Source organism: Topomyia yanbarensis, chromosome 1, assembly GCF_030247195.1.
Source record: "Topomyia yanbarensis strain Yona2022 chromosome 1, ASM3024719v1, whole genome shotgun sequence".
Taxonomy (NCBI): Eukaryota; Metazoa; Arthropoda; class Insecta; order Diptera; family Culicidae; genus Topomyia; species Topomyia yanbarensis.
In genome coordinates, this window is record NC_080670.1 from 76,768,069 (window position 1) to 76,782,371 (window position 14,303).

At 44.7% G+C, this 14,303-nt stretch overlaps 1 protein-coding gene across 2 annotated transcripts in view; it reads left to right on the forward strand.

Annotated features, from left to right (window-relative positions):
- Positions 1-13,712, forward strand: part of LOC131677975 (putative inositol monophosphatase 3) — a 185,519-nt gene extending 171,807 nt beyond the window's left edge. Inside the window, exons 1-4 of one of the 2 annotated variants that reach the window (XM_058958084.1) lie at positions 5,812-6,346; positions 12,825-12,973; positions 13,071-13,188; positions 13,261-13,712. In XM_058958084.1, the coding sequence (XP_058814067.1) occupies positions 5,812-6,346; positions 12,825-12,973; positions 13,071-13,188; positions 13,261-13,517 (1,059 nt within the window). In that variant the 3' untranslated portion in view covers positions 13,518-13,712. Of the gene's footprint in view, positions 1-5,811; positions 6,347-12,824; positions 12,974-13,070; positions 13,189-13,260 lie in introns of those variants that run through there. The other variant, XM_058958085.1, reaches the window with a different exon arrangement.
- The last annotated feature ends 591 nt before the right edge of the window (positions 13,713-14,303 follow it).

A 14,303-nucleotide genomic window follows, 5' to 3' on the forward strand; every position in this document is an offset into this window, starting at 1 on the left:
AAATATAATAGAAAAATACCTAATTTAACACAACTACAGATCACTTGCAACATAAAAAGCTTTTTGTGAAATTCGACAGCTCCATCTTAGGCCAATTCAATAAATTTCCTACATGAAAGTTTCCATTTTTTAAAAACGGTTTTTAAACCAAAGCTTTGGAAGTTAAACCTTGGCGTGGAAGTGCCGGTATATTAATATATTCTGTTACTTAGTGTAGAATTAGATTTCGTCATTTACGGCTAATATACAACCGCCAGAAGAAACTTAAAACGTTGGTACACAATCAAGAAAGGCGAATCAGAAAAGGTGAGTATATGTCAGTGATTCACTAAATACAGACTGGAAAGAGGGTAGTATGGAAAACCTTAAGGTCCGTCCAGATTAAGTCTTCGGTACGGAGCAAAACGTCGGCCTAGGAACTCCTAGCATGTTGTTAGTCGCCTCTTACGACATGGGAGCAGTTCCCAGAGGTTCTATTCTTGGTTGAAATAGTGCAAAAAATTTCAGCCCGCCGGACACCACACGGCTTAGTTCCTTTGGGGAGTGGTCAGTTTGTGCGAAAAGTATGCAACTACTTTCTCACCCTCGGGATACTCCTGCACCAGAACAGCAGCACCGTTTTGAGCAGATCGCTCAAGAGAGCAATGACCTCACTGAACCGATCAATGAAGCGGCGGTAATTACCGCACATACCGTGCAAACGACGAAGTTTCGTCACGGTAACCAGTCTCTCGTAGTCGAGAATCGGTTGAATTTTGTCAAGCTTGACCTTGAGTCCGTCCCGATTCAACAAATAACCAAGAAACTTTAGTTCGGAGACTCCAAAACGGGATTTTTCCAAATTGATGATTAGGTTGGCTCTTGCTAGACAATCGGCCACTGCTTTGAGCAACTGTATGTGATGCTCGAACGTTTCGCTTACCACGATGATGTCATCTAGGTAGACGAAAACGTAAGGTTCCCATTTACCTCGTCCTAGAACCTGGTCCATCAGTCGCGCCAGAGTAGCGGGGCTGTTGACGAGACCAAATGGTACACGAGTAAATTGGAAAATACCCCTGCCGGGAACACTGAAAGCGGTATAGTTGCGCCTATCCTTGGCCAGAGGTACCTGGAGAAAGGCCTCCTTCAAGTCTATGGTAGACAGGTACTTCGCCTTGGGTAAGCCACCCAATATTCGCCCAGGGTGGGGCAGAGGGTATGCATCCCGTACAGTACGCTCATTGAGAGGCCTAGCGTCTAGACAAAGGCGAATTGAGTCATCTGGTTTCGTGACAGCCACAATATTAAGCAGCCAATCCGAACCAGACTCCTCGATAATTCCCATAGACCGCCATCGGTCAACTTCTTCCCAGACCTTAGCTAGTTTCTTTATGCTCATGTGATAAGGATATCGGCAAACGGGTGCCGCACCTTGGAATTCATCTTTGAAGACAATCCTGTGCTCTGTGAATGAGGTTGGGCTTAGCTTTCCGGGCTCTACTGCCTGTAAACACTTCTTTACTTCTTCTACGCGCGCTAACTGTTCCGAAGTGAGTATCTACTCACGCGGTACTTCATCTTCTTCATCGTCTTCTGATTCCTGACCAGAGTTCAACAGAGCACAGTTTTGTATCTCAGGAGAAATCCCAAAGGCGCGCCAAAAGTCCATACCTAGAATGGAGTTGACGGTCAAATGCTCTACTACCAGAGTGCATAGGACCTTCGTCAAATTTTGAAAAGTATACGGGAGATACGCTTGTCCAATGATTGGTAAGGATTGACCGTTCGCAGAACGTAGTTCGAATAGTCGTTCCAAACTTTTCAAGGGACTTTTCGAAAACTTTCGGTATAGCTTTTTAGTTATAATAGTGGCGTTACAACCACTATCGAGCAAAGCTTTAAAGGATTTGCCGTACACTGCGACAATTGCAAATGGACGGTTATCGAACGGGTCGTCAAGGACGATGGTTTCGACAGACAACGAATTATCATAGTCCTCATCACGAGCCGGTCGAAAACTGTCGTAAATCTGGGGATGGATTGTTAGTTGTTCTTTGGAGCGCTGCTTTACTGCCAACTGCGACTTCAGTTGGTTCTGATCCCGTTTTTTTGGCAGTAAGGGCAACGAGAAACATCAAAACCTTTAAACCCACACACGATACAGAAGACCCGCTTTGGTTTCCGACATTCCTCATGTTTGTGTCCTTTGTCTCCACAATTGTAGCTGTTTCTGTTTCTGGTTTTCAGGAGGCTTGCTTGAATCAAGACCTGCCGGTTTGGCATTCGTGTTCCAAAACGTTTTGGATTTTGCGTTGCCGTTATTCTGTCCACCTCCCTTTTGGTTTTGATTATTTTGTTTTTGTTTGTTTTGTGGTGGATTATCAGAATAAGCAGCAACTTCCCGAGAAGAACCGAAAACTTTTTGACAAATCGGCGTCTTGGATCGATTTACCAAGACTCATCAATTCTGAAAGCGTGTTCACTGGCCTGAGAATCAGCATTTGTTTATAGTCGGGTTTCAGGCTCCGCTTGAGCACCTCGAGTTTTTCGCTCAATGTCATTGGAACCGTCATAGCACAAAATATTTTTTTTCCATTTTCAGGAAATATTCCTAGAAAGATTCGTTACGCATCTGCCGGCGCTGGAGAGCCTTCATCTTGAGCGTAGCATCAAGTTCAGGATGTACAAAATTTATCTTGAGCTTGCATACAAGATGGTTCCAGTTAAACAACCGGTTTTGCGCACGCATAGCCTGATACCGGGATGCACCGCAGCTTGTATTATGGAAGCCCTCGATCCCCCCGCCACAGTCCAGCTACTGCAGCCAACGTTCACCAGTCGTCCCGGTCCTGTGTGCGGGAGTGGAGAAAGGGTCTTCCAAACTTCCTACTGCGGCAAGTACCCATCCATTCAGAATAATTCAAGCGCTGAAATGTTCCCCGATTCCAGTTCTCCGTTAATTGTGTCGTATAAGCACCAGATGCCGCTCCTCCTGCCAGCGAACCGCTGCTGTTTACGTGAGGTACCTAGTCCAGCTTTGTTGCATACATCCTACGTCATCTCGTCTCTTCGGTCACCGGGACGCACACTTGCCGCCAGTCGTGAGGAAGCCCTTAGTCCCCCCATCACAGTCGAGCCATTCCTGCCAGCGACCAGCAGCCGCCCCGGTCCTGTGGTGGAGTTGGGACGAGGGGTCTTCCGTAAACCTACCTCAGGCAAGTACAATGCATCTGTGAGCTCTTCCTTGCCTCAAAGCTCTTCGATTTCCAGCCTTGGTCAACGACGGGATAAGCTGCTGTTATACTACCAAAATGTTGGTGGTATCAACTCAATCGTCGAGCAATACCGTCTTGCAATATCCGATAAGAATTTTGACATCATTGTCTTCGTCGAAACGTGGTTGAACGATGACACGCTTTCCAGTCTGGTGTTCGGTACTGGATACGAAGTGTTTCGTTGCGACCGGAGCCCTAGCAATAGCCGAAAATCCACCGGAGGCGGCGTATTAGTAGCGGTTAATACCAGTTTGAAGGCAAAAACTGTCGAGAATATTTCTTGGGCTTGTCTAGAGCAGGTTTGGACGATTATCGAGCTTGGCGACCGTAAGTTATACTTGTCTGCGTTGTATGTTCCACCCGACCGCGCTCGTGATATCGAATATGTTGAAGCACACTGCAGCTCACTTTTTACTATCCTTGAAGACGCGAACGTAGCTGATGAGATCATGGTACTAGGAGATTTTAATCTTCCTAGCATTACATGGAAGTCTTCCCGCAACGGATTCCTTTATCCGGATTCGGACCATTCCGTACTCCACCCAGCTGCAATGAGGCCACTTGACAGCTATAGCTCAGCCACGTTACTACAAATCAATTCTATTGCCAATGAAAATAGCCGCCATCTCGATCTTTGTTTTGCCAGCGATCAGGTTTCCGCCACATCAATAGTGATGGCGTCCTCTCCTCTAGTAAAACCAGTGATGCATCATCCTCCATTGATCGCTACGGTTGATGCCACTGTGGTGCATGATTTCGATATTGCACCACGTTCTGTACCTACGATTTCCGTAAAGCCGACCATCGCAGTATCGCAGACCTTTTTTCCACCATCGATTGGGAAAATATTTTGGACCTCGAGGATGTCGAATCCGCAGTCCAAACCTTTTCCAAAGTTCTGGCGTACGTTATTGACAGGTACGTTCCGAAGAAAGTTCACCATCGACAAACCGGCCCTCCATGGCAAACGAGTACATTGCGACGGTTGAAGTCTATTAAGAGAGCTGCTCTGCGGAAGTTTACCAAGTATCGTACAATATCAGAGACTATTACGTCAGTCTCAACCATGCGTACAAACGAGCCAGTCAAAACTGTTTCTATCGATATCAGCAAAATATTCAGCGTAATCTCAAGTCGCATCCTAAACGTTTCTGGAAATATGTAAACGAACAGCGCAAGGAATCTGGACTGCCGTCGTCTATGACTTTCAATGGTAACACAGCTTCCACATCACGAGATATATGTGCACTTTTCTCGGAAAAATTCGCGAACGTGTTCACAGATGAGGAATTAACTATTGAGCAAATTGAACTCGCTGCTAGCAGAGCTCCACTTGTGGGTCAAACTCTGAGTGCTATCGATGTCAACGCAACGATGATTACCAGAGCTTCCTCTCGACTTAAGTCATCCTTCAATCCGGGACCCGACGGGTTCCCCTCCGCTTTTCTGATAAGGCACTTTGAAGTTTTGGTTAACCCGCTTCTTCACATCTTTCGAACATCTATTGACAGAGGTATTTTTCCATCTTGCTGGAAATCAGCGAACATGTTCCCAGTACATAAAAAGGGAAATAAGCGAGACGTCAATAACTACCGTGGAATAACTTCATTGAGTGCTGTCTCGAAGTTGTTCGAGCTTGTGATTATGGAACCTCTTCAGGCTCACTGTAAGCAGTAGCTAAGTGACGATCAACACGGCTTCACGCCTGGGCGGTCAACTGCGTCTAACCTATTATGTTTAACATCCTTCATAACAGAGAGTATGGAACATCGCGCTCAAACCGACGTTGTTTACACCGACTTATCTGCCGCTTTTGACAAGATAAACCACGATATCTCAATAGCAAAAATAGAGAGATTTGGAATTAATGGTAGTATTTTGCAATGGTTTCGATCCTACCTCACTGACCGAGAGATAACGGTTGTCATAGGAGAATGCCAGGCCCCTGCATTCTCTTCTACATCTGGAATACCTCAAGGAAGCCACTTGGGACCGTTGATGTTTCTGATATAAACCTTTAAACCCACACACGATACAGAAGACCCGCTTTGGTTTCCGACATTCCTCATGTTTGTGTCCTTTGTCTCCACAATTGTAGCTGTTTCTGTTTCTGGTTTTCAGGAGGCTTGCTTGAATCAAGACCTGCCGGTTTGGCATTCGTGTTCCAAAACGTTTTGGATTTTGCGTTGCCGTTATTCTGTCCACCTCCCTTTTGGTTTTGATTATTTTGTTTTTGTTTGTTTTGTGGTGGATTATCAGAATAAGCAGCAACTTCCCGAGAAGAACCGAAAACTTTTTGACAAATCGGCGTCTTGGATCGATTTACCAAGACTCATCAATTCTGAAAGCGTGTTCACTGGCCTGAGAATCAGCATTTGTTTATAGTCGGGTTTCAGGCTCCGCTTGAGCACCTCGAGTTTTTCGCTCAATGTCATTGGAACCGTCATAGCACAAAATATTTTTTTTCCATTTTCAGGAAATATTCCTAGAAAGATTCGTTACGCATCTGCCGGCGCTGGAGAGCCTTCATCTTGAGCGTAGCATCAAGTTCAGGATGTACAAAATTTATCTTGAGCTTGCATACAAGATGGTTCCAGTTAAACAACCGGTTTTGCGCACGCATAGCCTGATACCGGGATGCACCGCAGCTTGTATTATGGAAGCCCTCGATCCCCCCGCCACAGTCCAGCTACTGCAGCCAACGTTCACCAGTCGTCCCGGTCCTGTGTGCGGGAGTGGAGAAAGGGTCTTCCAAACTTCCTACTGCGGCAAGTACCCATCCATTCAGAATAATTCAAGCGCTGAAATGTTCCCCGATTCCAGTTCTCCGTTAATTGTGTCGTATAAGCACCAGATGCCGCTCCTCCTGCCAGCAAACCGCTGCTGTTTACGTGAGGTACCTAGTCCAGCTTTGTTGCATACATCCTACGTCATCTCGTCTCTTCGGTCACCGGGACGCACACTTGCCGCCAGTCGTGAGGAAGCCCTTAGTCCCCCCATCACAGTCGAGCCATTCCTGCCAGCGACCAGCAGCCGTCCCGGTCCTGTGGTGGAGTTGGGACGAGGGGTCTTCCGTAAACCTACCTCAGGCAAGTACAATGCATCTGTGAGCTCTTCCTTGCCTCAAAGCTCTTCGATTTCCAGCCTTGGTCAACGACGGGATAAGCTGCTGTTATACTACCAAAATGTTGGTGGTATCAACTCAATCGTCGAGCAATACCGTCTTGCAATATCCGATAAGAATTTTGACATCATTGTCTTCGTCGAAACGTGGTTGAACGATGACACGCTTTCCAGTCTGGTGTTCGGTACTGGATACGAAGTGTTTCGTTGCGACCGGAGCCCTAGCAATAGCCGAAAATCCACCGGAGGCGGCGTATTAGTAGCGGTTAATACCAGTTTGAAGGCAAAAACTGTCGAGAATATTTCTTGGGCTTGTCTAGAGCAGGTTTGGACGATTATCGAGCTTGGCGACCGTAAGTTATACTTGTCTGCGTTGTATGTTCCACCCGACCGCGCTCGTGATATCGAATATGTTGAAGCACACTGCAGCTCACTTTTTACTATCCTTGAAGACGCGAACGCAGCTGATGAGATCATGGTACTAGGAGATTTTAATCTTCCTAGCATTACATGGAAGTCTTCCCGCAACGGATTCCTTTATCCGGATTCGGACCATTCCGTACTCCACCCAGCTGCAATGAGGCCACTTGACAGCTATAGCTCAGCCACGTTACTACAAATCAATTCTATTGCCAATGAAAATAGCCGCCATCTCGATCTTTGTTTTGCCAGCGATCAGGTTTCCGCCACATCAATAGTGATGGCGTCCTCTCCTCTAGTAAAACCAGTGATGCATCATCCTCCATTGATCGCTACGGTTGATGCCACTGTGGTGCATGATTTCGATATTGCACCACGTTCTGTCACCTACGATTTCCGTAAAGCCGACCATCGCAGTATCGCAGACCTTTTTTCCACCATCGATTGGGAAAATATTTTGGACCTCGAGGATGTCGAATCCGCAGTCCAAACCTTTTCCAACGTTCTGGCGTACGTTATTGACAGGTACGTTCCGAAGAAAGTTCACCATCGACAAACCGGCCCTCCATGGCAAACGAGTACATTGCGACGGTTGAAGTCTATTAAGAGAGCTGCTCTGCGGAAGTTTACCAAGTATCGTACAATATCAGAGACTATTACGTCAGTCTCAACCATGCGTACAAACGAGCCAGTCAAAACTGTTTCTATCGATATCAGCAAAATATTCAGCGTAATCTCAAGTCGCATCCTAAACGTTTCTGGAAATATGTAAACGAACAGCGCAAGGAATCTGGACTGCCGTCGTCTATGACTTTCAATGGCAACACAGCTTCCACATCACGAGATATATGTGCACTTTTCTCGGAAAAATTCGCGAACGTGTTCACAGATGAGGAATTAACTATTGAGCAAATTGAACTCGCTGCTAGCAGAGCTCCACTTGTGGGTCAAACTCTGAGTGCTATCGATGTCAACGCAACGATGATTACCAGAGCTTCCTCTCGACTTAAGTCATCCTTCAATCCGGGACCCGACGGGTTCCCCTCCGCTTTTCTGATAAGGCACTTTGAAGTTTTGGTTAACCCGCTTCTTCACATCTTTCGAACATCTATTGACAGAGGTATTTTTCCATCTTGCTGGAAATCAGCGAACATGTTCCCAGTACATAAAAAGGGAAATAAGCGAGACGTCAATAACTACCGTGGAATAACTTCATTGAGTGCTGTCTCGAAGTTGTTCGAGCTTGTGATTATGGAACCTCTTCAGGCTCACTGTAAGCAGTACCTAAGTGACGATCAACACGGCTTCACGTCTGGGCGGTCAACTGCGTCTAACCTATTATGTTTAACATCCTTCATAACAGAGAGTATGGAACATCGCGCTCAAACCGACGTTGTTTACACCGACTTATCTGCCGCTTTTGACAAGATAAACCACGATATCTCAATAGCAAAAATAGAGAGATTTGGAATTAATGGTAGTATTTTGCAATGGTTTCGATCCTACCTCACTGACCGAGAGATAACGGTTGTCATAGGAGAATGCCAGGCCCCTGCATTCTCTTCTACATCTGGAATACCTCAAGGAAGCCACTTGGGACCGTTGATGTTTCTGATATACTTCAATGATGTACATCTAATTTTGAAGACTCCACGATTATCGTTCGCAGATGACCTCAAGATTTTTCGCCTAATTCGTTCAATTGAAGATTGCAGAGTTCTCCAACAGCAGCTTCAAGTCCTTGCTGATTGGTGCAATACGAACCGCATGTATGTAAACCCGAAGAAGTGCTCGGTAATATCTTTTTCACGGAAGAAGGATTCGATTTATTTTAACTACCGTCTACTAGAGACAGAAATCGAACGTGTCAGTCACGTGAAGGATCTGGGAGTGATTCTGGATTTTCAACTTACGTTTAAACAACACGTATCCTATGCAGTAGGTAAAGCGTCTCGAGCACTGGGATGCATATTCAGGATAGCCAAAAACTTTACAGATGTTTATTGTCTCAAATCGCTGTACTGCTCTTTATCCCGATCAATTCTAGAATATTGCCCTGAAGTGTGGAGCCCGAACTATAATAATGGCGTTGAAAGAATTGAAAGTGTGCAGCGACGCTTTTTACGTTTCGCGCTCCGTAGATTGCCGTGGAGAGATCCTGTCCGACTACCTAGCTATGAAAACCGATGTCAGCTGATTCAACTAGAGCCCCTACATGTTCGAAGGAATACCGCAAGAGCTTTGTTCATCGCTGATACTCTGCAAGGCCGTATAGATGCCGCAGCTATTTTGGAACAAATCAACATAAACGTCGCACCTCGAGCACTACGTAACAACAATATGTTCCGGTTGCCATTCCGACGCACAAATTATAGTATGTATGGAGCCATCACTGGTCTGCAACGAATTTTCAACCAGGTAGCTTCAGCATTTGATTTCAACGTTTCTCGACATACTCTGCGTGTACGTTTCTCCAGATTGTTTAATCATTTCGTTAACAACACATGACCTTTTTATTCTTTGTTTGTAATTATTGGATGATTATTGTTTTTATGTGCGACTTGAGTATTAGATAAAGATTAGTATTTAGGCTAACATCATTGTGGCTTTGATATGCCTGTTGATGTATTAAACAAATAAACAAAAAAAAAAGCATTGCCAGTGAACAAATGTATCGCAGAATTGAAAAGTTCGTCTTCGTACATTTGTTCACACGCAGCATAATTCGCTACGGTGTTCAAAAATTCATTAAGTCCAGTTCCTTCATCAGTTCCAGCATACTTCCGAATCTTCCAATCAGCGACGCGTTACGGGTTTCGTGAGTAATTCCTGGGGGCCACCATCGATCCGTTTCCCGCATTGGTGGATATCGAATAGTTCGGATATGATGGTCCCGCCAGCTATTCGGTCAATTCAGGAACGTAAGGCTGGTTCTGAGTTTGGTACGGGGCTGTGAATCCAGTATTCTGTTTCGGTTTCTCGATTGGAACGGATGGACATAGAATTTGTTGACCAAAGAATCCTCGCTTCAAGACAAATTGATCGGGACTGGCGCCAATGTTGGGCGAGAAATCTCTGGTGCATCAAGTGAATCGGGTTCGTCCATCAAACGCAATTCTTCCAGATCGGTCTGCAGATCCCTCTCGGAAGCACTTTCCTTCTGATGTAGTAGTGCCCGAAGTTCATTGACGGATTCACGAAGTGAGACAACTTCTTGAACCGTCTTTCTCAAAACTGACGAAATTATTGTCAGTGAAATCTCGCCCATTAGCGTTTCAGTAGCTTTTAAAAAACATCAGACCCCTGAGACGCTAGGGCTCTATTATAGTCGGATTGCTGTCGCAATTGTCGAATGTCGTCCCTCATCTCGCACAAGACACGTAACAGGTCATCTCCTACGAGCTGTTTGGAAAGAGATCCTTCGTTATCGGAAGGATTGGATCCCTGTGGAATTGTCTGTACTCAGCAAATCTCCTAAAATCTCTGCATCCTCCCCTTGTTGGTTGTCGGGAGGAAGTGCTGTCTGTTCGTCACTGAAATGACTGGCATATTCTGCAAAACTCCTCCAACAACCCTGAAATTTCCTGATTAACCTCCCCTGCCGCATAGTTTCGGATAACCTGGAGCCGAGACCCCAAATGAAGCAATCGTGTTCGGTAAATCTCCTTGTTTGGGCACCGGTACTGGAGATCTTCCTGGATTGATAGTAGTTTACCAAGGCAGATCTCCTTTTCTTTACCCACGTCACCGCGAAAAGTACGGTCTAATTCCCTCCGAGTCGACCGCTCATGCGACAAAATTCCTCGAAGACGCCGCTGTCGCTGGACACCCGAAAGATCCGAATCAGAAGAGATAATAATGCTTCGAGATAGCAACTCAAAATCCAGCTCATCGAAATGCAAATGATCGACGCGCCTGAACACACACGCTTGGTTGAATTTCTCCAACGCCATCATAACTCGCGCTATATTGGAAGAAATCACCAAGACACAAAGGATGTAAGTACTGATACGGTAAAATTTCTGATTTTTCGCACACTAACGATTTCCTTAAAATTTCAGGAAATCAAATTGTACCAAAAATGTATCAAATCGAATTGAGAATTCAAGGCAATTAGCCACCACGACCAAATGAATGACGATAACTTTCAAACAACTCGTCCGGCAGACCATACACAAACAACTCAATCCACAAATTCGGACAAAAAGGAAAATACAAAAAATCAAATAAATATACCAATAAATGTAAATAAATAAATAATGCGACCGCGGAACAATATTGCGGAAGAAACCTCACCACTGTTCTACGAAAATCCTCAATTTTAGTAGAAGCACCCCACACTCGGGAAGAAAAAAATGTTTTCCAATATAGGAAAATATTTTTTTCAGTGTGTTTTGCGCTATGCGTCAAATGTAAGTTGGGGTTTGCCCACTGCTCGGGTTCTTGTTTGCCCGGCGTACCCTTCTTTTCAGGGCGGCCTAGGTGCTCCTACCGGAATTTCGGATTTTCGCATAATAACAAACAAAAAAGAGAAAAAAAACAAATAAATTCTAACTTTACCGTTTATTCTCCCGAGACTCTCCTCTGCTGGTCGTTCTTTACAGTCTGCTGCTGATGACGGCGGGAAGGCGACGGTTTTTTCCGACCGGCCGGGACTCCAACGGTCGAGCTCTCCTGCTGGTATCGTTGGCTGCTCCGGCAGCGGTCCTTAGCAATTAGCCAGGGAGGTGAGCTTTGCTCCTTTGTCGGAACCCCCCTAGCGACGGTGGTGACGAATCGCCGGATTCTTTGTTCCCCGCAAAGAATCCTGGAAGGCACCGCAGTGTTCTTCCCAGGGGAGCCGCTGTGCACCCTGCTTCGCCCTCCTTGGCTATTAGCTGGAAAGGAGAGCAAGGCTCGTTCGGCTTATCCTTCCCAGCGAGGGCGGAATGGTGTGTTTGGATCCTTTACGGTTAGCCGGGGAAGCGAAAGCTCCTTGATAATTAGCTTCCCCCGACGGCGATCCAGCACCACACTTTCTTTAGCACCCGGACCACGGGCCGGCACTTTCGACGGGAAACTACCGTCGCACACGCGCACTTAACGATTTTACAGTATCGGTAAACTGTCCCGAAAAAAATCACTACAATTTTCTGGACGTCTGATTGTCACCGTGGTCCGTCACTTTCTAGCCAAAAGTCGATATGGCCGCCTTCCGCACTGGACTATCACTACGCCACTCCACCTTCCACTACCACCGTCGCTGTCGCCCGCTGAGTAGCGTATTCAGCAATCGTTTTTGCCAGCAAGTGGATAATTGAAGCCTATCTAAACCCTACTGTTAATTCACAAACATACAACAAAAATTATCTAACCTAGCTATGCCAACAAAAACGTTCATGGATGAAAAAACAAATGAAATTTATATCAAAACATGAACGAACATATTGAACAGCGGTGAGTCTAATTTTATGTAAACAATACACTCTACGGAGTGTATACCCAATAAATGGTATAATTCCACCCAGTGCTAAATTGTACCCTGGCGGGTTACCATCGACGTATTTTAATGTACATTGTTTATATTCTATGGATCAATGTCAGTTAATTTATGGCGTAAAATGTAACATTTTATGGAACATTTTCAATATTTTTTTGGGGCATTGGTTGATTTCAATTGCTATTTTATTACTATTTTAGTGCTCTTTTGCGACCATTTTATGGTTCAATTTTACATAATATATGGATCAAATCGCCCTTTTTTATAGATCATTCACACAGTTTTAAAGATTTTCAGTTTTGTTTTATGGAACATGGACAACTTTTTTATGGATCGTTTTTCAATTCTTTATGGATTATTTTGAATATTTTATATGCAAAAGTATATTTTTCCGTGAACGATTATGTTCTGTCGCTGAATAGTGTACAGATTTCTTCGTCGGAGTTGGTCAGCCTGCTATACTATATGCAATCGTAATTTTATTTAGCCAATTTCAAGAGAGGTCTACATGCTGGTTACTTATTCGTGTGATTTTTAATTTTCAGAAAATTTAATCCAATACGTGACAACGATGGTTTGTGTCGCTATAAAAGGCATTCCTGCGATTGGAGTGATCCACAGCCCATTCACTAGGAAAACCGTTTGGGCTTGGGTGGATAAGGCTATTTCAGAACCAATGGACCTCTTGAAAAGGGTGCGTAAAATATAAAGATACAAAAATACAATATTGGCGTTATTCCAACTAATATTTCATGTGTTATCTTTCATATATTTTCTACCTTTCGATATAGGACGAAGATGTCAAACATCCTGTTATTATCGTTTCTCGATCCCATAGTGGCGAGGTAAAAAACATTGCTAAAGAGGTTTTTGGTGCAAATTCGCACATCATTCCAGCGGGAGGAGCAGGTGGGTACATTTATACCATAACGAGTAGTTGCATTTACCAATAGCATTTCTATTTTTGGATTCAACCAATAGGATACAAGGTACTTCAGGTACTGTACAACAACGCCACGGCCTATATCCACTCGACTGCAATAAAAAAATGGGACATCTGTGCGGGAAGTGCGATCCTTGCAGCAGTAGGTGGCAAAATGACGAACTTGAAAAATCAGGATATATCGTACACTGACAAGGATTCGTTTGTCAATGAAAATGGGTTGTTAGCAACTGCTGCAGAGAGTATTCACGAGCTGTATATTGCAAAAATAATTGAGCAAAAGCTATTAATTTAGAATGCGTATCCAACCTGTTTCTTGAAAACACACTGGGATTTTTTTTTCCTAAATTGGGTTTTGTTTGTGATCACGTCAAAAAGTTCCTCATTTTCTCTATTTGAAGAAAGTAATATGTCAACTACAAAGTGAAGGTGTAATTTCAAATCTTCAAATATAATAAATTGCATATGTATTGACAATCTCATTGAAAAAGATTAACATGTAATCGTGGATATCACATTCCAGATAAGAAAGCATACAACCAAACTTATCCCACTCTTGCTGCCACTTAGTCAAAAAGTCTCTCGGACCAGTCTCGTTGCATTTCGTACATTTCTCTGCTGGTAGCATTCCCCTTCCTCAGTCAGAGTGATGCAGATAGGGATCGTCCCGTTAATTACGCACACCGCCTCCGATGATATCGTTCTGTACGTATTCGCGACACGAACAGTCATTAGGCGAAACGTACGTGCTTGTCGGATTCGTTCGGTTCCACTTTGAGTTCAGCGATGCAGCCCAGGCTGGTAGGCTATAACTCAGTATAGAGGATGGGACTCCTGCCAGGAGACGTCTCGTGCTGCATCTTGCTCCTCCGAGGTTCGTCGTTAATTGTCCTCGCAGCCTTCTCGCATACGCATACATGGTTGGAGTAATTTGACAGATCGTCGTCCATTACAATCGGGTGCCTCAGCGCACGCATCGATGGAATTGAATGTCCGCCGACGTTGAGTACGACACACTGGACTTTTTCGGTTGCTGACCAGCACTTCCTCTGTCTTGTGGTGAGCCAACTGCAATTTGAAG